General features: G+C 41.4%; 1 protein-coding gene and 1 long non-coding RNA gene across 6 annotated transcripts; one reads left to right on the top strand and one right to left on the bottom strand.

The window, feature by feature from the left end:
• Positions 1 to 141: 141 nt before the first annotated feature.
• On the bottom strand, positions 142 to 3,585 carry LOC135511958 (uncharacterized). 3 transcript variants are annotated; one of them, XR_010451338.1, is made up of 4 exons: positions 3,475 to 3,583; positions 2,127 to 2,464; positions 1,215 to 1,757; positions 142 to 836 (listed from the first exon to the last, which is right to left on the bottom strand). It is a non-coding gene; the product is annotated as an uncharacterized LOC135511958 (long non-coding RNA). The 3 variants fall into 3 exon arrangements; XR_010451337.1 differs by having other exon boundaries at positions 1,215 to 2,464; positions 3,475 to 3,585; XR_010451339.1 differs by lacking the exon at positions 3,475 to 3,583 and adding an exon at positions 2,628 to 2,737 and having other exon boundaries at positions 1,215 to 2,464.
• LOC135511957 (eukaryotic translation initiation factor 2-alpha kinase 1-like) lies at positions 2,853 to 25,356 on the top strand. Of its 3 annotated transcripts, none has more exons than XM_064933495.1 (15): positions 2,853 to 3,238; positions 11,915 to 12,082; positions 12,244 to 12,380; positions 12,493 to 12,536; positions 12,763 to 12,862; positions 12,964 to 13,044; positions 13,198 to 13,294; positions 13,410 to 13,458; positions 13,552 to 13,924; positions 15,564 to 15,660; positions 15,792 to 15,898; positions 21,462 to 21,582; positions 21,863 to 21,942; positions 24,557 to 24,790; positions 25,079 to 25,356. In XM_064933495.1, the coding sequence occupies exons 2-15, from the start codon at positions 12,070 to 12,072 to the stop codon at positions 25,202 to 25,204; spliced, it is 1,659 nt and encodes a 552-aa protein (XP_064789567.1). In that variant the 5' UTR covers positions 2,853 to 3,238; positions 11,915 to 12,069; the 3' UTR covers positions 25,205 to 25,356. The 3 variants fall into 3 exon arrangements, with proteins under 3 accessions (XP_064789567.1, XP_064789565.1, XP_064789566.1); XM_064933493.1 differs by having other exon boundaries at positions 2,853 to 3,356; XM_064933494.1 differs by lacking the exon at positions 2,853 to 3,238 and adding an exon at positions 11,478 to 11,649.
• Positions 25,357 to 25,537: the final 181 nt, after the last annotated feature.

The following is a 25,537-nucleotide window of genomic DNA, read 5'->3' as shown; positions in this document are numbered from 1 at the left end:
GGTCTGACAAAATGCAGGTGGAAAAAAACTATTAGGAAGAGAATGTGTTTTTACTTTCATCTTGTCTTAGATCTGCAAAAGTGTTGGGAAGAAATAAGCAGATTAAGTCTAAATGAAATATGAATAAACAAATGAAACAACTGACAATGAAAACATAATTTAATAAGTATTCAAGTACAGGAAAGAACATGACAGGTATGTGTTGTAAAAACATTATAAAAAAGAAAAACTATTGAGAGGTGTGTGTGTACTGTATGTGCCTGTAAAAATATAAAAATGAATGTGTAATCTGTAAGAGAACAACAAGAGCATGTATGTTTTGCATAACTGCAGAGAGATACAGGGACTACTCATAAAGCCTAGACATAGTAGGGGAACTTCAGACATGGCCATAAAGAGAGAGGGCAGGGCACTGGAGATCTGAGGTACATAGAGGAGTGGAGGTGTGTGTGTCTGAAAACTAAAAGTGAATGTGGAGCCACAATACAGGTAAACACATATTTCACCTTTAGTCTTGTAAAAGAACAACAAGAGCATCTGAATTCTCTGGTGTGTCAGTTTCAATTCAGTCAATTTTCATGCAATCTTTGTACAACTAAAATTGAATGCTATCCTAAGTATTGAGAAACTACTAACAAGGACATAGTAAGGCAATAAGAACCGTTTCAAAATCTCAGTTGAGGACAGTGGGAAAATCTCAGTTGCAGTTCCTTGATTCCTCGCGTCCTTTCCTTACCTCCCGCTCAAAACCCATGGAGGAGAAGGTCAAAACAACAACCAGACAATCTCCTCTTCCTGTCCTTCCTATGAGCTGGTCCGCTAAATTGACTCCATCTCTGGAAGGGATGAGGAAAACAACACTTACAAGTTTACATAATATAATACCATAAAAGGTGAGATATATGTTAACTAAATACTGCTTGTATAGTGTAGTTAGTGGCATAAATATTTGAACAGTGTTTTAAAGTTGGTAATTCTTGCTGTTTACTCATGGAATTTCTATTTCAGATCAAAAGATGAATATGACAGGCAAATATTTAGACAGCAAACTGTTTTAGGATATTTTCTAACGTAGAAACAACAGCTATACATTTGCCTCATATTAATCTGAAATACCAATTAGCCTACATGAGTATACTGTAAAAATTACCTACTTCACTGTCGCAATACTTATGACACCACCTGTGTTGTGGAGAAGAAGAAAAAAAACATACCATTGAACTCAGCATAGAAAAGCAGCTGATGAATGGCTTGGAGGAGCCTCTGCTGAAATGAGTTGAGTGGATCTGGGGGCTGGTACCTCCGATGATGCCTGGTGTGACGTTGTTCCTCTTCGTTTCTCTCCACGGCCACATCCTGTTCAACAAGGTCCTCAGTGGTCACTTCCCGTGAGGGTCTTAATAATCTCAGGTGGTCAAAGATCCAGAGGTGCTTCCTCCATTTCATCATCTTCCATGGCTGCACCGGTGGTGGTCATATTTGTGGATGATGTAGAGGGTCTCTGCACCGATGGAGACTGGTCTCACTTGTTAATGACGTAGAGAGTCTTGATGCACCAGTGGCGCCCACACTTGTGGATGACGTAAAGGGTCTGGCTGTAAAATTGTCACTTGTTGTCCTAGGCACAATAAATGGATCCAGAAAAGAAAGAATGTGGAAGAAGCGCCAAGGCTGCTGGCCTGAAGCTGCTGACCCAGACCTCTTCTCTCTCTGATACCTGTCCCTGAGTCCTCTCCACTTCCTCCTACAGTCTTCTTCTACATAGACATGAACATGATAAGCCAAACCATCACCTAGCATAACTATAGTTATTAGATAGCTATCATTGACATATCACCTACTATACACACAGACATCTGACCAAATTATTAGGGGTACAGTAATATCTACCATTTCTATTTATCTGACATACACACCCACACTCTTTCAAGCATGATTATTTGGGCAAGTTATCAGGGGTAGTAACCAGCATAATTTATATTACTATTTCTTTGTCACACACACACACACACACACACACACACACACACACACACACACACACACACACACACACACAATTGGCTAGGGTAGCTAGCTAGCTAGCTAACTAGCCACATATAGCACAAGCTCACTACTAAACTGACCGGGCAATGGTACTATCGTGGACACTTGTCTCCAAGCAGCATTTTTTGTGGTTATGTCCCTGAAGCTGTCAGCAGTTGTGTAAAAAAAACACGGTTTTGAGGATACTGAACAGGATTCTCTCCTCCATGTGTCCAACCGTGTCCAATACCTGCATCAGTATAGTTGCATAGCCGCGCAAAATGTTATGCAGCGTTGATGCATTTAGCATTCGGTGTGTTCGAAGCGTTAAAGTAGTCCTCCTCTTCCTCACATTGACGCAGGCGTCTCTCCCGCCTCGCGCGCTTGTTGAGATTGGTCGCGAGTGATTCTGTGTAGAGAGCGCAAGTCTGCCACTCACCTTTGAAAAGAAAAGCCTGTGTCAGTCAGTGATGGGCTACGATGACGATACATTATCAACATGGTATATATACAAGACAATAACATTTACACATTTATTTTTGACACCACACATCAGAAAGAATACGCATTTTAGAGATGGGCTCAAACGAAAAAGTACTGACTTTTTCAATGATTCACCCCAAAGTCATATATTTAGTCTATATTGTATTGCTTCTGGTTCACCCTATTTTAAAGAAAATATCTCAAGTTTGTAATTGTATGTCACCAATAAACATTTGTAGCGTTTCATCGTCATCATTTGCAAGGATCACGTGATAAGGAACGAAGTGAAATGAAACGCTACAGGGACTATCTGACGTGTCCCACAAAATAATAAAACGAACAAGATCGAGTTAAATGTATGGCATAAATGGATAGAGTTACTAAATGTGATACAATCTCATCAATATATGATGATACAAAAGAAATCAGACTTAATTCGTAAGCTTCTCACAGTGGACATGAAATTATTCAACTGAATTTATGTTCAGCTCGTGGTGTTTTAAGACAAGACTTCACTCCCTTCATGTGTGTATTGTTCAGCAATGCTGAAACGAGGCGGTATGGGGCTCTTCTGACGTGATTATTTTAGAATAACCTTAACTAGTTATGATTCATGCGGAATGGAAAATATTAATGCCTAAGTATTCTAGAAGTTAGGTCATATTTAATAGGTTAACAAGCTGAATCTTCCTAAATCGCCATGTTTAGCTCTCTGAACGGGCAACGAGGGGTAAGTTCAAATAGCAGCAGCGTGATCAACCGAAATCTAACCACCACCACAACCGGACATGAGTGCAGTGTGTTTAATTTGACCAACAGTGAAGATGACGACGAGGTTATATTTGACAGTAAGTTGACAGACACCAGACACTGTACAAATATGTTCATGCTAACTTGCTAGGCAGAATTGAGAAATCATGTGGGGCTGTGGGCGCAGTCTTCCTGTCAGCAAACCTCTCAACCTACCTGGACAGTTTTGGGGGCTGCTTTTGATCCACACCACCATCACATCACCACAGGGCAGATAGATAGCTAGTACATCACAGCTGTGGCTTCATCCCTCCTCACATTTTTGACAAATAACTAATTTAGCTATGACCAATCAGCTAAGTGAGAGATTTTTCTAGAATGTTGTTTATAGCCATGTCTTTCCTTCACTCCTATTGGGTGGTTGGCTTCATAACCAATTCTGCAGCCCTAAAAAGATAACCTTCTGAGTCATAACCCTCTCACCTGATGCAACCAGGTGCTAAAGGAGCATCTTAAACTTGACCCTAAAAAAACATCTGGGTCAGACTGTTTACACCCTTTCTTCTTTATAATCGCCAAGCCTATCTCTGACCTTTTTAACCTCTCTCTCCTTTCTGGGGAGGTTCCCATTGCTTGGAAGGCAGCCCCGGTTCATCCTTTATTTAAAGGGGGAGATCAAGCTGATCCTAACTGTTATAGGTCTATTTCTATTTTGCCCTATTTATCAAAAGTGTTGGAAAAACTTTCTTGATGTTAATAGTGTTCTCTCTGGTATGCGATCTGGTTTCCGCTCAGGTTATGGATGTGTCACTGCAACCTTAAAGGTCCTCAATGATGTCACCATTGCCCTTGATTCTAAGCAATATTGTACTGGTATTGTTATTGACTTGGCCAAAGCTTTTGATACGGTAGACTATTCCATTCTTGTGGGCCGGCTACGGAGCATTGGTGTCTCTGAGGGTTCTTTGGCCTGGTTTGCTAACTACCTCTCTGAGTGCAGTGTATAAAGTCAGAAAACCTGCTGTCTCAGCCACTGCCTGTCACCAAGGGACTAGCCCAAGGCTCGATCCTAGGCCCCACGCCCTTCTCAATTTACATCAACAACATAGCTCAGGCAGTAGGAAGCTCTCTTATCCATTTATACACAGATGATAGTTTTATACTCAGCTGGCCCTTCTCTAGATGTTGTGTTAAACACTCTACAACAAAGCTTTCTTAGTGTCCAACAAGCTTCCTCTGCCCTTAACATTGTTCTGAACACCTCCAAAACAAAGGTCATGTGATTTGGTAAGAAGAATGCCCCTCTCCCCACAGGTGTGATTACTACCTCAGAGGGTTTAGAGCTTGAGGTAGTCACCTCATACATGTACTTGGGAGTATGTCCAGACGGTACACTGTTTTTCTCTCAGCACATATCAAAGCTGCAGGCTAAAGTTAAATCGAGACTTGGTTTCCTCAATCGTAATCACTCCTCTTTCACCCCAGCTACCAAACTAACCCTGATTCAGATGATCATCCTTCCCATGCGGATACCCAATTATGGAGACGTAATTTATAGATCGGCAGGAAAGGGTGTTCTCGAGCGGCTAGATGTTCTTTACCATTCGGCCATCAGATTTGCCACCAATGCTCCTTATTGGACACATCACTGCACTCTATACTCTTCTGTAAATTGGTCGTCTCTGTATGCCTTTGCAAGACCCACTGGTTGATTGCTTATTTATAAAAGCTTCTTAGGCCTCATTCCCCCCTCCCGCTATCTGAGATACCTGCTGCAGCCCTCATCCTCCACATACAGTGGGGAGAACAAGTATTTGATACACTGCTGATTTTGCAGGTTTTCCTACGTACAAAGCATGTAGAGGTCTGTAATTTTTTTATCACAGGTACACTTTAACTGTGAGAGACGGAATCTAAAACAAAAATCCAGAAAATCACATTGTATGATTTTTAAGTAATTAATTTGCATTTTATTGCATGGCATAAGTATTTGATCACCTACCAACCAGTAAGAATTCCGGCTCTCACAGACCTGTTAGATTTTCTCTAAGAAGCCCTCCTGTTCTCCACTCAACTGTGGAGAACAGGACTGCACCTGTTTGAACTCGTTACCTGTATAAAAGACACCTGTCCACACACTCAATCAAACAGACTCCAATGTCTCCACAATGGCCAAGACCAGAGAGCTGTGTAAAGACCTCAGGGATAAAATGGTAGACCTGCACAAGGCTTGGATGGGCTACAGGACAATAGGCAAGCAGCTTGGTGAGAAGGCAACAACTGTTGGCGCAATTATTAGAAAATGGAAGAGGTTCAAGATGACGATCAATAACCCTTGGTCTGGGGCTCCATGTAAGATCTCACCTCGTGGGGCATCAATGATCATGAGGACGGTGAGGGATCAGCCCAGAACTACACGGCAGGACCTGGTCAATGACCTGAAGAGAGCTGGGACCACAGTCTCAAAGAAAACCATTTGTAACACGCTACGCTGTCATGGATTAAAATCCTGCAGCGCACGCAAGGTCCCTCTGCTCAAGCCAGTGCATGTCCAGGCCCGTCTGAAGTTTGCCAATGACCATCTGGATGATCCAGAGGAAGAATGGGAGAAGGTCATGTGGTCTGATGAGACAAAAAAATTGAGCTTTTTGGAGGAAGAAGAAGGATGAGTGCAACCCCAAGAACACCATCCCAACCGGGAAGCATGGAGGTGGAAACATCATTCTTTGGGGATGCTTTTCTGCAAAGGGGACAGGACACTCTTACTGACAGTTGTGGCTGCTTTGCGTGATGTATTGTTATCTCTACCTTCTTGCCCTTTGTGCTGTTGTTTGTGCCCAATAATGTGATATCAGGTTTTATTTGTCACATACACATGGTTAGCAGATGTTAATGCGAGTGTAGTGAAATGCTTTTGCTTCTGGTATGTAAACACTATTAAAGTGGCATTGTTTAAAGTGACTAGTGATCCATTTTTTAAAGTGGCCAGTGATTGGGTCTCCATGTAGGGAGCAGCCTCTCTGACACAACACTCCGAGTGTCCTCACCTCCTCCCTGTAGGCTGTCTCGTTGTTGGTAATCAAGCCCATTACTGTTGTGTCGTCTGCTATCTTGACGATTGAGCTGAAGGCGTGCATGGCAAACACAGTCGCGGGTGAACAGGTTGTACAGTAGGGGGCTGAGCACACACCCTTGTGGGGTGTTAAGGGTCAGCGAGGTGGAGATGTTGTTTCCTACCATCTCCACCTGGTGGCGGCCCGTCAAAGTTCAGGACCCAATTACACAGGGCGGGGTACTATGGTGTTGAATGCTGAGCTGTAGTCAGTGAACAGCATTTCTTACATAGGTATTCCTTTTGACCAGATGTGATTGTGCAGTGTCTGTGGACCTGTTAGGGTGGTATGCAAACTGAAGTGGGTCTAGGGTGGCTGGTAAGGTGGAGGTAATATGATCCTTGACTCGTCTGTCAAAGCACTTCATGATGACAGAAGTGAGTGCTACAGGGCGGTAGTCATTTTAGTTAATATCTTTGCCTTCTTGGGTAGAAGAACAATGGTGGCCATCTTGAAGCATGTGGTGACAGCAGACTGAGATAAGGAGAGATTGAATATGTCCGTAAACACACCAGCCAGCTGGTCTGCGCATGCTCTGGGGACACGACTAGGGATGCCGTCTGGGCCAGCAGCCTTGCGAGGGTTAACTACATAACTAAACTGTTTATATTCAGCCATATTCCCAGACCTGTTTCCATGGTTAAATTCGGTGTTTCACGCTTTCAGTTTTGAGCGAATGTCGCTATCCATCAACAGTTTTTGGTTAGGATAGGTTTTAATAGTCACAGTGGGTACAACATCTCCAATGCATTTCCGTATAAATTCACTCAGAGCCAGCGTATAGGTCAATGTTATTCTGTGAGGCTGACCGGAACATATCCCAGTCCGCGTGATCAAAACAATCTTGAAGCATGGATTCCGATTGGTCAGACCAGCGTTGAATGGTTCTAGTCACTTTTATTTGATTTTATTTATTTAACCTTTTATTTAACTAGGAAGGGCTCATTGAGATTAAAATATATTTTTCAAGAGCGCCCTGGCCAAGATAGGCAGCACCAAGTCATTACAAAAAAATTAGACAGACAACATGAAAAACAAATAATCTAGAAAAAAACATTGAATTCACAAGAGTATAAAACAGCAAATTAAAAACATTGACAGGTCAGGGAATCAGCCTCAATCCTTAATCAGTGATTTAAAAACACCAATCGGGACAAGTTCTTCCAGTTTAAAAGTATTTTGTAAGGTGTTCCAAGACGATGGCGCAGAGTACATAAAAGCCTTTTTACCAAATTCAGTTCGGAAATTAGCAGGATAAAGTCCAGCGAACGAAGAGAGTACCCACCACATTTCTAAACAATAAAAATGCACAAATAAAAGGGTAGTAAACCCAAAATGGCTTTGTAAATAAAAGTATACCAGTGACTGAGCCTATGAGTGACTAGGGAAGGCCAGCCAACCCTGGTATACAAAGTGCAGTGGTGCGTAAGAGTTTTGCAGTTTAAAATAAATCTTAAAGTGCCATGGTAAAGCGTGTCAATTGATCTCAAACACTGAGCGGAAGCATTCATATATAAAATACCCCCATAGTCAAGTAAAGGCATAAATGTAGCTGATACTGGCCTCCTGGCTTCAAAAGAAAAACAGGCCTTATTCCTAAAATAAAATCCCAATTTCAGCTTCAATTGTTTTGTAAGTTGTTGAATATGTAATTTTAAAAGAGAGGCCGTCATCACTTAACATTCCACGATATTTATATGAGGTTATTACCTCAATCTCCTTGCCCTGACAGGTAGTAATAGGTGAAAGGTTCAGAGGTCTATTTATTGCCTTAGAAAACACCATTAGTTTAGTTTTGTCAGTATTGAGGATAAGCTTCAATTGACACAAGGTATGTTGAACAGTATAAAAAGCAGTTTGCATGTTCTGGAAAGCTTTTGTAAGAGACGAGGCGCAACAGTAAATAACAGTATCATCAGCATAAAAATGAAGTTGTGCATTTTGGACATTTTTGTCTAAATCATTTATATAAATAGTGAATAAGAGAGGACCAAGTACAGAGCCTTGGGGCACACCATTCAAGACAGACAATTTAACAGACATAAGCCCATCAAATTGAGTGCACTATCAGACTGATAGTTAGCAAACCATGCAACTGCATGCTCCGAAAGACCTACACTCGACAATCTCTGCCTTAGTATAGCATGATCAACTGTATCAAAAGCCTTAGAGAGATCAATAAAAAGTGAGACACAGTGCTGTTTTTTGTCAATGGCTTCAGTGATATTATTTAAAACCTTCATGGCTGCTGTAATTGTGCTATGCTTCTTCCTGAAGCCCGATTGGTACATTGATCAAATAGAGTTAGTAAATAACTATTTTAGCTGTTCACGTACAAGGGTTTCAAGTATTTTCACCAGGGGTGACATCTTTGAGATTTTCCTATAATTATTTAAAAGAGTTGAATCTCCCCCTTTTAAAAGTGGTAGGACAAATACTGCTTTCCAGATCTTTGGAATTTCATTACATTCCAGGGTTAGAATGAACAGAGATGTCCTGTGTGGCTCAGTCGGTAGAGCATGGCGCTTGCAACGCCAAGCGTCGTGGGTTCGATTCCCACTGGGACCACCCATATGTAAAAGTAGTGGCCCCAGCCGACTTGTAAGTCGCTTTGGACAAAAGCGTCTGCTAAATGGGATATATAGATGTAAGTGGTTCAGCTATGAAATCAGCTGCCAGATTTAAAAAGCAGGGATCCAAAAGATCAGGACCTGCAGGCTTTCTCTGATCTAAGGATTTCAGGGCTTTATGTACCACCTGCACTGAGAATTGCAAAAAGCTAAAAGTTTGACCAGCTCTCACTGGTTCATCCACACAGGTTTGTACAGAGACAGAGAACACTGAATCAAACAGCCTACCAGATGATACAAAGTGCTCATTGAAACAATTCAGCATTTCAGTTTTGTCATATATAGCCAAACTGAAATGCTGAATTGTTTCAATGAGTCACTGGCCATCCTGTTTGAGTTTCTGCCTATTGTGGCAGACCAGGGGGTTTGGTCATGACGTTTACACAGATCAGACATGGACAGAGTAAGATTAGCTCGGTTTCAAGGGTGTTTATTTAAATAATACATCAAAAGAAAAGGATAGGTCTCCCCCATGAGACCCTCTCCGGGATACCGTCTTCTGGGCTCTGGGTCTTGCTGTAATCCTGTCGGGCACAAAAACTGAACTCCCTCCTTTTAGCTCGGGAACCGCCTCCAACTATATGGAAGTCACCTTTCAGTCCCTCTCCTTGTGTGCTGCCCTTCTGGCAACTTTATGGGACTCGTACAGCTGGTGAGCAATCAGCCCTTGATTACCCACCAACCACAATCAGCCTCAATTAGTCCTGACCGGAGAGCCCGTCGAGACCTGGCACATCCAGCAGAGGGAGCCATCGCCTCGTGATGTTGACTCCGTCTGCCACCAGGCCTCGACGAGTCTCCCCCTGGTGGCTGACCTGCTGTACGCCACAATACATTAAGATGGTAGGAGCAAGATGGCATCGTGGTCGGATTTTCTCAAGGGTTGGCGGGGGAGGGCTTTGTATGCTACATTTTTTTAGAGTAGCAGTGGTCGAGTGTATTACCCCTATGCGTAGGGTAATGTATCAAAATAAATTTTATTTGAGATTCTTCAAAGTAGCCAACCTTTGCCTTGGCATTCTCTCAACCAGCTTCACCTGGAATGCTTTTCCAACAGTCTTGAAGGAGTTCCCACAAATGCTGAGCACTTGTTGGCTGCTTTTCTTTCACTTTGCAGTCCAACTAATCCCAAACCATCTCAATTGGGTTGAGGTCTTGTGATTGTGGAGGCCAGGTCATCTGATGCAGCACTCCATCACTCTCATTGGTCAAATAGCCCACACACATCCTGGAGGTGAGTTGGGTCATTGTCTTGTTGAAAAACAAATGATAGTACCACTAAGTGCAATCCAGATGGGATGGCGTATCGCTGCAGAATGCTGTGGTAGTTATGCTGGTTAAGTGTGCCTTGAATTTTAAATAAATCACAGACAGTGTCACCAGTAAAGCACCATCACACCTCCTCGTCCATGCTTCATGGTGGGAGCCACACATGCGGAGATCATCCGTTCACCTACTCTGCATTTCACAAGACACGGAGGTTGAAAACCAAACATCTCAAATTTGGACTCATCAGAACAAAGGACAGATTTCCACCTATCTAATGTCCATTGCTCGTGTTTCTGGGCCCAAACAAGTCTCTTCTTATTATTGGTGTCCTTTAGTAGTGGTTTCTTTGCAGCAATTTGACCATGAAGGCTTGATTCACGCAGTCTCCTCTAAACAGTTGATGTAGTCTGTGACTTGAACTCTGTGAAGCATTTATTTGGGCTGGAATCTGAGGTGCAGTGAACTTATCCTCTGCAGCAGAGGTAACTCGGGTCTTGTTTTCCTGTGGTGGTCTTCATGAGAGCCAGTTTCATCATAGCGCTTGTTGGTTTTTGCGACTGGACTTGAAAGCTCTTGAATTTTCCAGATTGACTGACCTTCATGTCTTAAAGTAATGATGGACTAACTTGGTCTTTTACCAAATAGAGCTGTCTTCTGTATACCACCCATACCTTGTCACAACACAACTGATTGGCTCAAATGCATTAAGAAGGAAAGAAATTCCACAAATTCACTTTTAACAAGGCACACCTGTAAATTGAAATGCATTCTAGGTGACTACCTCATGAAGCTGGTTGAGAGAATGCCAAGAGTGGGCAGAGCTGTCATCAAGGCAAAGGGTGGCTACTTTGAAGAATCTCAAATATAAAATATATTTTGATTTGTTTAACACTTTTCTGGTTACTACATGATTCCCTATGTGTTATTTCATAGTTTTGATGTCTTCACTACTATTCTACAATGTAGAAAATAGTAAAATAAAGAAAAACCCTTGATTGAGTAGGTGTGTCCAAACTTTTGACTGGTACTGTACATAAACTGTTGCCAAATCCAATGAGTACAGTATAAACCAACAGTCATTACATTACATACCGTTTTTGGCATGTTTCTCACACCTCTTCTTCCCTTATATTTTCCTCCACGTTAGCGGCCTTGGGTGGAGGGTCCTGTGTGTACTGTTGTAGACAGATAAGCCCTACTACTGAGCACACCCCAGCATGCATAAACATGATGGGCTGGCTGACTTTGAAGTGGTTAGGTTAATCTTGCATTAGTGTTGGAAGTGTTTCATATTGAGCTAATATCACACATACCGTTAGACAAAATGGACCTAGGGGAGAAAGAAATTGCAGCGCTAATTGCCAAAGTTATTGCCGAAGGTAAGATACATTTGCTCTTTCAACTGTTAACTATAAATCTTATTTTCTTCATAAAAGCAGTTCTAAAGTAATCACACACATGTTGGTGATTATTTGTTATGCAATGTTGGCCATCTGGCTACAGGAAGTTTTGGAGGGGGCTGTTCGCCATTGAGACACACAACTTAGCTTTTTCCCTTTTATTACATAATCAATAATCTTGTTACAAAAACACGTACCACTCACTTCTCTGTCCTGTTTCTCATTCTCCTCTATGTAAACACAGCGTCCGACTTGGATAACGACTGTGAGGTTCTGATAGCTGGCAAGCAGTACCTGTCCACCCAGGAGTTTGCCTCCGCCATCCCCAACCACCTTCTGCTTGGGTCCCTGCTGGAACACCTGTGCTTTGTCTACGAGAGTGACCCGACCCGCTCACATATGCTGTTCAGAGGTAAAGAGGATCAACTAAACTCTTTCTCGGTCAATAGAATATGAACATTCTCTGATTTTTGTGTAGAGGGAGGTTAGGATATGATTTTTTTTAAACACACTTTTGTTGTGTGAAAAATCATGAGAAGAAAAAAAGAACTTGTGAATAACTGCCCTCTACAGTCATTGGTCAGCGTTTAGCAGCGATGAACCTCCTCTCCCCATTGGCCATCAGTGAGGAGTTCAGTTCAGTCAGACTCCAGCACAACAGAGCCTTCATTGAACTACTGGATGCTGCCAGCACCTCCCTGTTCCCACAGGTAACACTTGATGTGGCCATTTAGTGATAATGTAGTGTGGGACATGCATGGTCAAGTTTCTTGTTTATCATTGATATTCACTCACTGACAGTTTCTTTTCCTGCTATTTCAGGGTCAAAGATTATGTAATACAGATAGCCAGAGCCTTACGCTAAGGTAAGATTAGTACAGAAAAAAAAATGCCACTTGTCTTTTTCTACTAGTGTTGACTTGTCTCACCTAGCTATCTTAAGATAAATGCACTAATTGTAAGTTTCTCTGGATAAGAGCGTCTGCTAGATGACTAAAATGTCAAAATAAATGAAATGTACTGCTGTGTACGTTGTGTTGTGAGAGGATCTTGAGGATCTGTCTCTTTGCCTTATTATCCTCCTCACCGTAGACCAACAGAAGGTCTGTTCCAGGCACAGGCGTCGCGCTACCTCAGCGAGTTTGAAGAGCTCTCTAGACTTGGAAAAGGATCCTATGGCAAAGTCTTTAAGGTATCGTCTAGTCAAAATAAAAATAAAAATGATACCAGTGCATTAATATAACCTACAGTGGAATAATTTCCCCCTCTTCATTTTGGTCATGTGCTTTCCAGGTAAAAAACAAGCTGGATGGCCAGAAGTATGCTGTGAAGAAAATTCTCATCAAGAATGTTTCACGGGAAGACTGCATGAAGGTATGTTTTTATACATGCATACATACAAACAAACAAACAAACAAACAATTCATTTAAAATGTTTTGTGTTTTAATGATCCAAAAATTCAGTGCACTATTCGATAACGGACACAAGTGAGTTTGTCATTGAGTATTTTCCTGTCTTTGTTTCAGGTTCTCAGAGAAGTTAAAGTGTTATCCAGTCTTCAGCACATCAATGTAGTGGGCTACCACACTGCCTGGATGGAGCATGTCGCACCTGCTTTTATCAGTGACTTCCGTTACTTCTCTCCTCTGACGTGTTCGAAATTCAAATGATTTCATTTATTCATAGCTAACCTCTCTTCATTATTGTTTGTTTTTTCATTTACATTTCTCTATTTCAGACCTTGCATCAATACTCCCAGCACTGGAAACGCCTGCGCTGCCAGAACGGTACCATTATTATCTCATATAACTGAATTATAAGACCAGTTATGATTGAATATCATATTAGATTCTGAAACATGTATTTTCCCACTCTCACAGCACTGAGGAGAGTACTGGCAGTAGCAACAGCTCCTCAATAGTCTTTGGGAGCTCAGATCACTCGAAGGAGCCAGTGGCCATTTCAAAAGTACCAGAGATCCTCCGGGTGAAAGCCCTGGCCCCTAAAGAAGAGAAGAGCACACAGGCGGTGTGTCCTAAAACCATGCGCCACACCCGGGTCTCAGAGAACTTTGTCCCCTGTGTGTTCCTGGGACGGCGTGGCCTGACACCGGACGGTTGCCCTGTGGTCAGCTGGGATGGCTCGGCCCAGTCAGAGGAGGCCTCAGGAACCAGGAACAAGATGGAGCTGAACAGCAACTCCTACATCGACGTGGGGAGCGAGGAATGGGACACGAAATGCCCCACCAAGGAGGTATTGATACTGTGTAACCTGTATAATGTAGCTCAGTTGGGCCTCTTATTCTGTTGTTTTAACACAATCCTCTAACCTTCCAACTCTGACATCTACAAATGTCCCCTGTATATACATTTCCAGTCAAAAGTTTTAGAACACCTACTCATTCAAGGGTTTTTCTTTATTTTTTACTATTTTCTACATTGTAGAATAGTAGTGAAGACATCAAAGCTATGAAATAACACATAGGGAATCATGTAGTAACCAGAAAAGTATTAAACAAATCAAAATATATTTGAGATTCTTCAAAGTAGCCACCCTTTGCCTTGATGACAGCTTTGCACACTCTTGGCATTCTCTCAACCAGCTTCAACTGGAATGCTTTTCCAACAGTCTTGAAGGACTTCCCACATATGCTGAGTATAATATATCACACTGCGGTCCAACTCATCCCAAACCATCTCAATTGGGTTGAGGTCTGGTCATCTGATGCAGCACTCCATCACTCTCCTTGGTAAAATAGCCCTTATACACCCTGGAGGTGTTTTGGGTCATTGTCCTGTTGAAAAACAAATGAAACCAGATGGGATGGCATATCGCTGCAGAATTCTGTGGTAGCCATGCTGGTTAAGTGTGCCTTGAGTTCTAAATAAATCACAGACAGTGTCACCAGCAAAGCACCCCCACACCACCACCATCTACATGCTTTATGGTGGAAAATACACATGCGGAGATCATCACATGCGGAGATCATCCGTTCACCCACACCGTGTCTCACAAAGATCCAAAAATCTCAAATTTGGACTCATCAGACCAAAGGACAAATTTCCAACTGTCTAATGTCCATTGCTCGTGTTTCTTGGCCCAAGCAAGTCTTCTTCTCATTGGTGTCCTTTTAGTATTTTTTTTGCAGCAATTCGACCATGAAGGCCTGATTCACATAGTCTCCTCTGAACAGTTGTTGTTACTTGAACTCTGAAGCATTTATTTGCGTTGCAATTTCTGAGGCTGGCAACTCTAATGAACTTATCCTCTGCAGCAGAGGTAACTGGGTCTTCCATTCTTGGGAGAGACAGTTTCATTATAGCGCTTGAGGGTTTTTGCGACTGCACTTTCTTGAAATGTTCCATATTGACAGACCTTCATGTCTTAAAGTAATGATGTGCTGCTGTTTCTCTTTGCTAATTTGAGATGTTCTTGCCATAATATGGGCTTGGTCTTTTACCAAATAGGGCTTTCTTCTGTATACTAACCATACCTTGTCACAACACAACTGATTGGCTCAAACACATTAAGAAGGAAAGAAATTCCACAAATGAACTTTTAACAAGGCACACCTGTTAATTGAAATGGATTCCAGGTGACTATCTCATGAAGCTGGTTGAGAGAATGCCAAGAGTGTGCAAAGCTGTCATTAAGGCTAAGGGTGGCTATTTGAAGAATCTCAAATGTAGAATTTTTTGGGGGGGTTACTACGTGATTCCATATGTGTCATTTCACAGTTTTGTTGTCTTCAATTATTCTACAATGTAGGAAATAATAAAAAATAAAGAAAAACCCTTGAATGAGTAGGTGTTCTAAAACTTTTGCCTTGTAGTTTATAGATTCTCTTTTTGTCAAACTGATTTTACTGGACACTATTCTATGGCTACCTCAGGTGCAGTTCCACCTCATGCTGTATATTCAGATGCAGTTGTGTGAACGTTCACTCAAAGACTGGATCTCAGAGAGAACCACCGAACACATCTCACAAAGTGAGCATATATAACTTGCACAATAAGACGCACCCCTTTGTTGCTTTCACTCTTCATTCAACATTATCAATGTTTTGATTACGTTTCTATTCTGCAGAATTTGTTAGTATGTTTTGGCTTTTGTTTTACAGATCCTTATGGGTCTGTGGACATCAAACAAACCCTTAGCATTCTACATAAAATACTTGAAGGAGTGGAATACATTCACTCTAGAAGTATCATGCACAGAGACCTGAAGGTATGTTCTTTACAAGTGTATATTATTTAATTTCACAAGAATAGAAGTGCACAATCAAATGGTCACAAAGGAGGTTTTGCCTCAGGTAGATCACATGAGGTAATGTGTGTTAAAATGTAAAAGTAACATGCTTTCACCTTAATGGACAGGGGGAGTTAGACTCTTTGAGTCATTGTGAAGTCCTCCATATTGGGAAAGCGGGGGAACCGAGGTGGGACTTCATCACCCTCCTTAACAAATGTGACATTCCGGTCGAAGTAGAATTTGCTGCAGAGCACCCTGAGGCATTTTACAAACCATAATATAACTGCCTCAATGGGCACTTTGGAAATCAAGTTAATTAAGTAACATGGCTATTATGCATCAGTTACAGTGGCTTGCGAAAGTATTCACCCCCTTGGCATTTTTACTATTATATGTTGCCTTATAATATGGAATTAAAATGGATCTTTGGGGGGGGGGGTTGTATCATTTGATTTACACAACATGCCTACCACTTTGAAGATGCAAAATATTTTTTATTGTGAAACAAACCACAAATAACACAAACTAAACTTGAGCATGCATAACTACCCCCCCCCCCCCAATACTTTGTTGAGCCACCTTTTGCAGCAATTACAGCTGCAAGTCTCTTGTCTCGAAGCTTGGCACATCTAGCAACTGGGATTTTTGCCCATTCTTCAAGGCAAAACTGCTCCAGCTCCTTCAAGATGGATGGGTTCTGCTGGTGTACAGCAATCTTTAAGTCATAGCATAGATTCTCAATTGGATTGAGGTCTGGGCTTTGACTAAGCCATTCCAAGACATTTTAAATGTTTCCCCTAAAACCACACAAGTTTTGCTTTAGCAGTATGCTTAGGGGCATTGTCCCGCTGGAAGGTGAACCCTCCGTCGCAGTCTCAAATCTCTGCAAGACTGAAACAGGTTTCCCTCAAGAATTTCCCTGCATTTAGTGCCATCCATCATTCCTTCAATTCTGACCAGTTTCTCAGTCCCTTCCGATGGAATAACATCCCCACAGCATGATGCTGCCACCACCATGCTTCACTGTAGGGATGGGGTGATGAGAGGTGTTGGGTTTGGACCGGACATAGCGTTTTCCTTGATGGCCAAAAAGCTCAATTTTCGTCTCATCTGACCAGAGTACCTTCTTCCATATGTTTGGGGAGTCTCCCACATGCCTTTTGGCGAACACCAAATGTGTTTGCTTATTTTTTTTCTTTAAGCAATGGCTTTTTTCTGGCCACTCTTCCGTAAAGCCCAGCTCTGTGGAGTGTACTGCTTAAATTGGTCCTATGGACAGATACTCCAATCTCTGGTGTGGTGCTTTGCAGCTCCTTCAGGGTCATCTTTGGTCTCTTTGTTGCCTCTCTGATTAATGCCCTCCTTGCCTGGTCCGTGAGATTTGGTGGGCGGCCATCTCTTGGCAGGTTTGTTTTGATGCCATATTATTTAAAACATTTTATATAATGGATTTAATGGTGCTCTGTGGGATGTTTCAAAGTTTCAGATATTTTTTTGTAACCCAACCCTGATCTGTACTTCTCCACAAATTTGTCCCTGACCTGTTTGGAGAGCTTCTTGGTCTTCATAGTGCCGCTTGCTTGGTGTGCCCCTTGCTTAGTTGTGTTGCAGATTCTGGGGCCTTTCAGAACAGGTGTATATATACTGAGATCATGTGACACTTAGATTGCACAGAGGTGGACTTTATTTAACTAATTGTGAAGGTAATTGGTTGCACCAGATCTTATTTAGTGGCTTCATAGCAAAGAGGGGGAATACATTTCACTTCACCAATTTGGACTATTTTGTGTATGTCCATTTACATGAAATCCAAATAAAAAATCTATTTAAATTACAGGTTGTAACGCAACAAAATAGACATCTCCAAGGGGGTGAATACTTTTGCAAGACATTGTATATCCACAGAAGAGAGATTTTGCTTCTGTTTCCTGTTAGTGTTTGTTTAATAGCCTACTGATTCTGTGAGCACCAAGCCTCATGCAATGGCAAAATGTCAGATTCGGCAGTTTCTAATCTTTGCTATGCTGTAATAAAGGCTTTACTATTTTTTTGGTCATTAGAACAGGCTGGTATTACTTAATTACAGTTGTTTACAACTGTTCCAAACAGGCAGATAAATAATATTGTAATCTAACAGCACCTGTTTGTCACACATAATATGCACGCAGCTCTCGTTCCTATACACTCCTTTTTCTTGATCTCCTTCTGATTGTTATTATTATAATTATTATAATCATCACTATAACAATAAGTAATGTCGTTTTCATTAGTAGGCTTAATATAGCAGCATTGTATAACCACTATCAAGCTGTAGGCCAAAGAGTACATCCTGTTTAGTCTTAATACCGTAACTTACTTAGGCCTGTATTTCAATACTTTATATAGGCTACTGTATCATTTATTCATTCATGTCATCACACAGCATACGAGTCATTCATGATTTGAAATGCAATCAAGCATTTTAGTTTTAAAATTAAATAAGAAAAAGTGAGCTTTGAATAATTAGCCGAAACAATAAATAAACCACAATTCATGAATGCATGCAACTGTTTTTAGTCTGCTGTAATAAAGGCTTTATATTATATTTTCTCCTCGTTAGAACAGACTCTCTGGTACATTTCCATATCATAATATTGTAATCTAACCGCAACTGTTTGGCACACACAATACTCCTTTACCCTCCTTTTTCTTGATTTCCAATAGTTTCCACAACTAAGTGAAATTTCTTCCAAAGATCTAACTTCCCCAACCCTCCTGAACAACCTGTAAACATTGTCCTGTTTCGAGTTTCTTTTTCATGTCCTCTGCATTTATTTTGCCATTGACATTACTGCGGTCGGAGTTTGTTATAACCAATTTATTGATGTAATTATGATAATCTATAGGTCAGGCCCTATTGGTCATATGCATGTGTCACGTAAAGAGAGAAAGGGTTGAGGGAAGAGCGAATCTTTTTCCTAAACAAATGAAGGATATCGGTAACAAAAATTTTCAGTCAGAAACAAGTAAGAAACTAAATGGCTGAAATGTTGCTGCTTCAGCACGGACAGCGCAATAAACACTTGCTGTGCTGTGGTGCCTTTTCGCTGCAGTAGGTAGGAGAGCGAGACAACGTGCGCCAGTCACTCTTGTCTTTTTTTTTTAACACAATGTGACCATCATGCTCTTTCTTGAGTAATTTGTGTGTCTTAATTAGTTAATCAAAGGTGTGCTTAAAGCATCAAACAAGTTCAGTTTATATGTCGTTGGTTTTATTCAAACACACAGGTTGTGTCTGTCCTATATATGGAAAAATAAGTTTAAACATTTCGAACAATCGATCGGTTGACCAATATTTTTTGTTGTCAGGGACAGCCCTAAATTCAGCATCTGAAACATTTACGTTCGTTTCGAAGAAGATCCTACTAAAGTATTTGTCGCTTTGCTTTACAAATCAGTGTTTTACAAACTAGGGGTCGATTTTAAAATGGGGACCCGAGAGGAGAAAATCCTAAAAATAAGATTTAAAAATTTGCGCTTGGTTCATAGTTCCCGGGGTTATGTCAGTAACCTCCGGTAGCCGCTAGATGCGGTTGTAATGAACAGAATGTTTACCAATGTGGCTCTATCACGTGTATAGGTCTTCTGTTTCCCGCTACATTTTTTTACAAGTCTCATTAGAACAGAATGGACAACACCAGGCGCTAAATTAGACTGGGGGAAAAAGATCATCATTGATGATGTTCTTGTCTACACAAAAGATCATAAAAAAAGTATTGCCTGAGGATCTTCTGAATTTCCCAATACCTTTGATGCATTTCAGCAGGGGCGCAACTTTCACTGGGAACATGTCCCTCCCACCTCCACATTCTGAAATAAAGATGTTACCCCCCCAGTTTTATCATTGGAATGTGATACAAAATGAGGCAATGGTGTGCTTTAGGACCATGCGGACACCTCCGAGCGGTCGGATAGGCTGTTTTGGAGTGTTTTATCCGACTGTTTATCAACTTCTAAAACCAAAGTTGCGCCCATGCATTTGTCACTTCAAACCATACTTTACGTTTTAAATACTGTCAAAAGTACTGTCTGACTGTTTTGTAATTAGACGTTCATAGCCCCAATTAAAAAAGTAAACGTTGGCTGTTGATTACATCACTTTTTTTTACATGGTGGGGTTGCACAATTTTTTAAAATATCAAAATGGGGTCGTGGCCCAAAAACGTTTGGGAACCCCTGCTCTACATTATTGAAAAGTTGTGTGTTTGGTTATCGTGAAATCCTGGTTTTCAGCCTCAACAGTAGCCTCGGAACAGCCAATTCCAGCGCTGTACTCTGTCAGTGCTCTGATGCTGTTTCTGAAGAATTGGCAAGTTTGGAAATGTCAACATTCTTCATTGCTGGTGACGTCGATATGGATTAGATTTTGGTGACGACCCGTATTTTCTATTAAATTTAAGCCTATCCTACCTGAGCTATATTATTTTAATAATAATAATAACTTCATTTGTAAAGTGCTTTTTAAACATAACACATAGATGCATCATTTCTGCAGCTGATATTTAGAACTTTTTGAGGGGCCAAGTAAAGGGGTCCCCGCAGTCAGGGTATCAGACCCTGTGACTGATAACGCACTGGCAGATATTTCAGCTAGAAAAAATGACATGTTTTTAAACACTTACCTGTCTTTGAAGTGTAGGATAAACAGTACGGTATTTCCAAATCTGAACAGGTTCGTTGACGGGTGAGATTTAAAAATGTGATAATACTAGACACATCTCCTTTTAACGATTGCTTCATTAATTTTAAACTGCATATCATCAAATTGAGTTCCACCCCCTTTTGCCCTTAGAAAATACTAAATTCGCCAGGGCATGGACTCTAAAAGTTGTCGAAAGCCTTCCACATTGTGTTTGGCCCATGTTGACTCCAATGCTTCCCACAGTTGTGCCAAGTTGGCTGAATGTCCTTTGGGTAGTGGACCTTTCTTGATACACATGGGAAACTGTTGCACTTCTTGACACACTCAAACCGGTGCGCCTGGCAGCTGCTACCACATCCCGTTCAAAGGCACTTGAATCTTTTGTCTTGCACATTAACCATCTGAATGGAACAAATACACAATCCATGTCTCAATTCTCTTAAGCAAGGCTTTAAAAAATCCTTCTTTGACCTCTCCCCTTCATCTACACTGATTTGAAGTGGATTTAACAGGTGACATCAATAAGGGATCATAGCTTTCAACTGGATTAACCTGGTCTGTCTGTGTCATGGAAAGAGCATGTGTTCCTAATGTTTTGTACACTCCGTGTACAACGCATGCATTAGGGGTTAAGACATGGTTTGTTACTAATATTACCCATTTGAAATTACATAAAAAAAAAAAATTAGAACAATATACTAAAGCATTAATGTGGCCTAGTGGTAATGACAAAAATAGAACTGTGCATTTTAGAGTAGAATCCTTCTTTTAGAATCTCCTATAGCATTATGACCTCACACTCACCATACAAATATGATATATAAATGTTTTACATTTTGTATGCTTTTGTTTTTATAGCCCAGGAATATTTTCCTGCATGGACTTGACTGCCATGTGAGGATTGGAGACTTTGGACTGGCTTGCAGGGATATAATAATGGATGACGAGGCAAAGCCACCCTCCACCTCACAGAACACTGGTGAGAAACAGATTTAATCCATTTTTCTAATGTGTCTATCACCACAAGCTCAGTGGTTGTAACAGTTGTTACAATATATACATCTATGTAAACATTCAACATCTCAAAGATGTATACAGTGTATCAAATCAAAGTGGACACTTGTAGGTATAGGGGTAATTCCTGAAATCGCCAGTAGATGGGGCTATGGCTCTGCATCCAAATCCCATTCTATGACAACATTTTCCCTGGTTGGTTCTGGTACTGTATATTTTTGACACTGCTTGAAATCTTTCTGCAGGTTCCTCACACACCACTGGAGTGGGGACATTTGTTTATGCTGCACCTGAACAACTGGAGGGCTCCCACTATGATTCAAAGGTAAATCATTTCCATCATTTCAGAAATATTTGACATACCAAAATTACTTGGCACAATTATTTATTTAACCTTTATTTAACCAGGTAGGCAAGTTGAGAACAAGTTCTCATTTACAATTGCGACCTGGCCAAGATAAAGCAAAGCAGTTTGACACATACAACAACACAGAGTTACACATGGAGTGAAACAAACACAGTCAATAATACAGTAGAAAAATATGTCTATATACAATATGAGCAAATGAGGTGAGAAGGGAGGTAAAGGCAAGAAGGAAAAACAGGCCATGGTGGCGAAGTAAATACAATATAGCAAGTAAAACACTGGAATGGTAGAATGCAGTGGAAGAATGTGCAAGGTAGAGAGAAATAATGGGGAGCAAAATAAATAAATACAGTAGGGGGAGAGGTAGTTGTTTGAGCTAAATTATAGATGGGCTATGCACAGGTGCAGTAATCTGTGAGCTGCTCTGACAGCTGGTGCTTAAAGCTAGTGAGGGAGATAAGTGTTTCCAGTTTCAGAGATTTTTGTAGTTCGTTCCAGTCATTGGCAGCAGAGAACTGGAAGGAGAGGCGGCCAAAGGAAGAATTGGTTTTTGGGGTGACCAGAGAGATATACCTGCTGGAGCGCATGCTACAGGTGGGTGCTGCTATGGTGACCAGCGAGCTGAGATAAGGGGGGACTTTACCTGCCAGGTTCTTGTAGATGACCTGGAGCCAGTGGGTTTGGCGACGAGTATGAAGTGATGGCCAGCCAATGAGAGCGTACAGGTCTCAGTGGTGGGTAGTATATGGGGCTTTGGTGACAAAACGGATGGCACTGTGATAGACTGCATTCAATTTATTGAGTAGGGTATTGGAGGCTATTTTGTAAATGACATCGCCGAAGACGAGGATCGGTAGGATGGTCAGTTTTACAAGGGTATGTTTGGCAGCATGAGTGAAGGATGCTTTGTTGCGAAATAGGAAGCCAATTCTAGATTTAACTTTGGATTGGAGATGTTTGATGTGAGTCTAGAAGGAGAGTTTACAGTCTAGCCAGACACCTAGGTATTTGTAGTTGTCCACATATTCTAAGTCAGAACCGTCTAGAGTAGTGATGTTGGACAGGCTGGCAGGTGCAGGCAGCGATCGGTTGAAGAGCATGCATTTAGTTTTACTTGTATTTAAGAGCAATTGGAGGCCACGGAAGGAGAGTTGTATGGCATTGAAGCTCGCCTGGAGGGTTGTTAACAGTGTCGAAAGAAGTGCCAGAAGTATACAGAATGGTGTCGTCTGCGTGGATCAGAGACTCACCAGCAGCAAGAGCGACATTGATGTATACAGAGAAGAGAGTCGGTCCAAGAATTGAACCCTGTGGCGCCCCCATAGACTGCCAGAGGCCTGGACAACAGGCCCTCTGATTTAACACACTGAACTCTATCAGAGAAGTAGTTTGTGAACAGGCGAGGCAATCATTTGAGAAACCAAGGCTATCGAGTCTGCCGATGAGGATGTGGCGATTGACAGAGTCGAAAGCCTTGGCCAGGTCAATGAATACGGCTGCACAGTATTGCTTCTTATCGATGGCGGTTAAGATATCGTTTAGGACCTTCAGCATGGCTGAGGTGCACCCATGACCAGCTCTGAAACCAGATTGCATAGCGGAGAAGGTATGGTGGGATTCGAAATGATCGGTAATCTGTTTGTTTACTTGGCTTTCGAAGACCTTAGAAAGGCAGGGTAGGATAGATATAGGTCTGTAGCAGTTTGGGTCAAAAGTGTCCCCCCCTTTGAAAAGGGGGATGACCGCAGCTGCTTTCCAATCTTTGGGAATCTCAGACGACACGAGAGGTTGAACAGGCTCGTAATAGGGGTTGCAACAATTTCGGCAGATCATTTTAGAAAGAAATGGTCCAGATTGTCTAGCCTGGCTGATTTGTAGGGGTCCAGATTTTTCTGCTCTTTCAGAACATCAGCTGAATTAGTGAGTTGTCTACATAAAACAAATGTATATAGAATTATAATAAGGACAATATAACATTTGTATTTATAAACCAATTGATACACAGTATATCAATACATAAAACATATTTACACATCAAGGACAACAACCACCCGAGCCACTGCCTGTTCACCCCGCTATCATCCAGAAGGCGAGGTCAGTACAGGTGCATCAAATCTGGGACAGAAGCTGTTTTTCAGTCTCTCGATCTCAAGGCCATCCGACTGTTAAATAGCCATCACTAGCACAGAGGCTGCTGCCTATATACATAGACTTGAAATCACTGGCCACTAATAAATGGAACACTAGTCACTTTAATAATGTCTACATATCTTGCATTACTCATATATGTATATACTGTATCCTATACTATTCTACTGTATCTTATTATATTATTATTATCTTATTCTATGCCGCTCTGACATTTCTCGTCCATATATGTATATATTCTTTATTCCATTAATTTACTTAGATTTGTGTGTATTGGGTATATGTTGTGTAATTGTTAGATATTACTGCACTTTCAGAGCTAGAAGCACAAGCATTTTGCTACACATTTTTGCAATAACATCTGCTAAAAACATGTATGTGCTGATTTGATTTGGATCACTATGCCTTTTCTTCTGGCTTGCAGTCAGACATGTACAGTGTAGGAGTGGTGGCCTTGGAGCTGTTCCAGCCCTTTGGGACAGAGATGGAGCGCGTGCGTACACTAGGAGACCTCCGTGAGGGGAAGGTCCCAGACTCCTTCTCTCAGTGCTGGCCTGTTCTGGCCAAGTACATTACACTGCTGACCAGCAGAGACCCCTCTCTACGACCCAGCGCCACACAGCTGCTGCAGAGCGAGCTGTTCAGCAGCAAAGACATGGTATGGATGAACAGGCTGGCTGGGAACGAGACTACCATTTTGATAGATATGTGCTTGATGTACTTGTTGAATTTCAGCTTGCCATATTTATGCTGCTATTGATCAAGTTCAAACAGACATGAGCCAAATGCTAATAGCATTGCTTGGCTATAAATATTTGCCCTCGGTCACTTTGACACTGCAACCAGGTTCAATCTGGTGCCAAGCTACTAAAAGTAAATATCATGAGAAGAGTGTTAAACATTTATCACAGATCAAACATCTCCAATGGCCCTCTTCTCTTTCCAGGTTATCCATGGCTTGCAGAGAAGGGTTGAAGAGCAGGAAGAGGAGATAGTTCGACTCAGGAGACAGATCAGTCAGCTACAGACTCAGAGCACGCAACAGGCATCCCATCCAACCGACAAGACCTGACATCAACCACCTCTGCCCATCTTCAAACCCAATATATTCAAACCCTTTACCTGACCACATTAATAATTTGGTGCACATGGTTGAATGTGTGTGTGGATCTGACACTGTGATATTAACGTTTTAAAACGGTACAATAAATCTTATTTAATTTACTCCTCTGTCTCATTGTAGACAATATTTTTTTATCTGGTCAAGATTAATTTACATAATTTGTGGTTACGACTAATATACTCATATGATGAAAGTAATCAAGCCAACAAGGCTAGTATTTGTTTGACCACTTGAATTCCAGGAAATGAATTAGACACACTCACTCCCGTTAATTGTTGTTCT

This window comes from Oncorhynchus masou, chromosome 24, assembly GCF_036934945.1.
Source record: "Oncorhynchus masou masou isolate Uvic2021 chromosome 24, UVic_Omas_1.1, whole genome shotgun sequence".
Lineage (NCBI taxonomy): Eukaryota > Metazoa > Chordata > Actinopteri > Salmoniformes > Salmonidae > Oncorhynchus > Oncorhynchus masou.
This window is presented reverse-complemented; position numbering and strand designations above follow the sequence as displayed.

Bases quoted from the DNA above. Each gene is read 5' to 3' on its own strand.
- LOC135511957 (XM_064933493.1), top strand. From the start codon at position 3,209: ATGTTTAGCTCTCTGAACGGGCAACGAGGGGTAAGTTCAAATAGCAGC. The intron at 3,357-11,914 runs GTAAGTTGACAG...ATGTAAACACAG, and splicing joins CGACGAGGTTATATTTGACA to CGTCCGACTTGGATAACGAC. The intron at 12,381-12,492 runs GTAACACTTGAT...CTGCTATTTCAG, and splicing joins GCACCTCCCTGTTCCCACAG to GGTCAAAGATTATGTAATAC.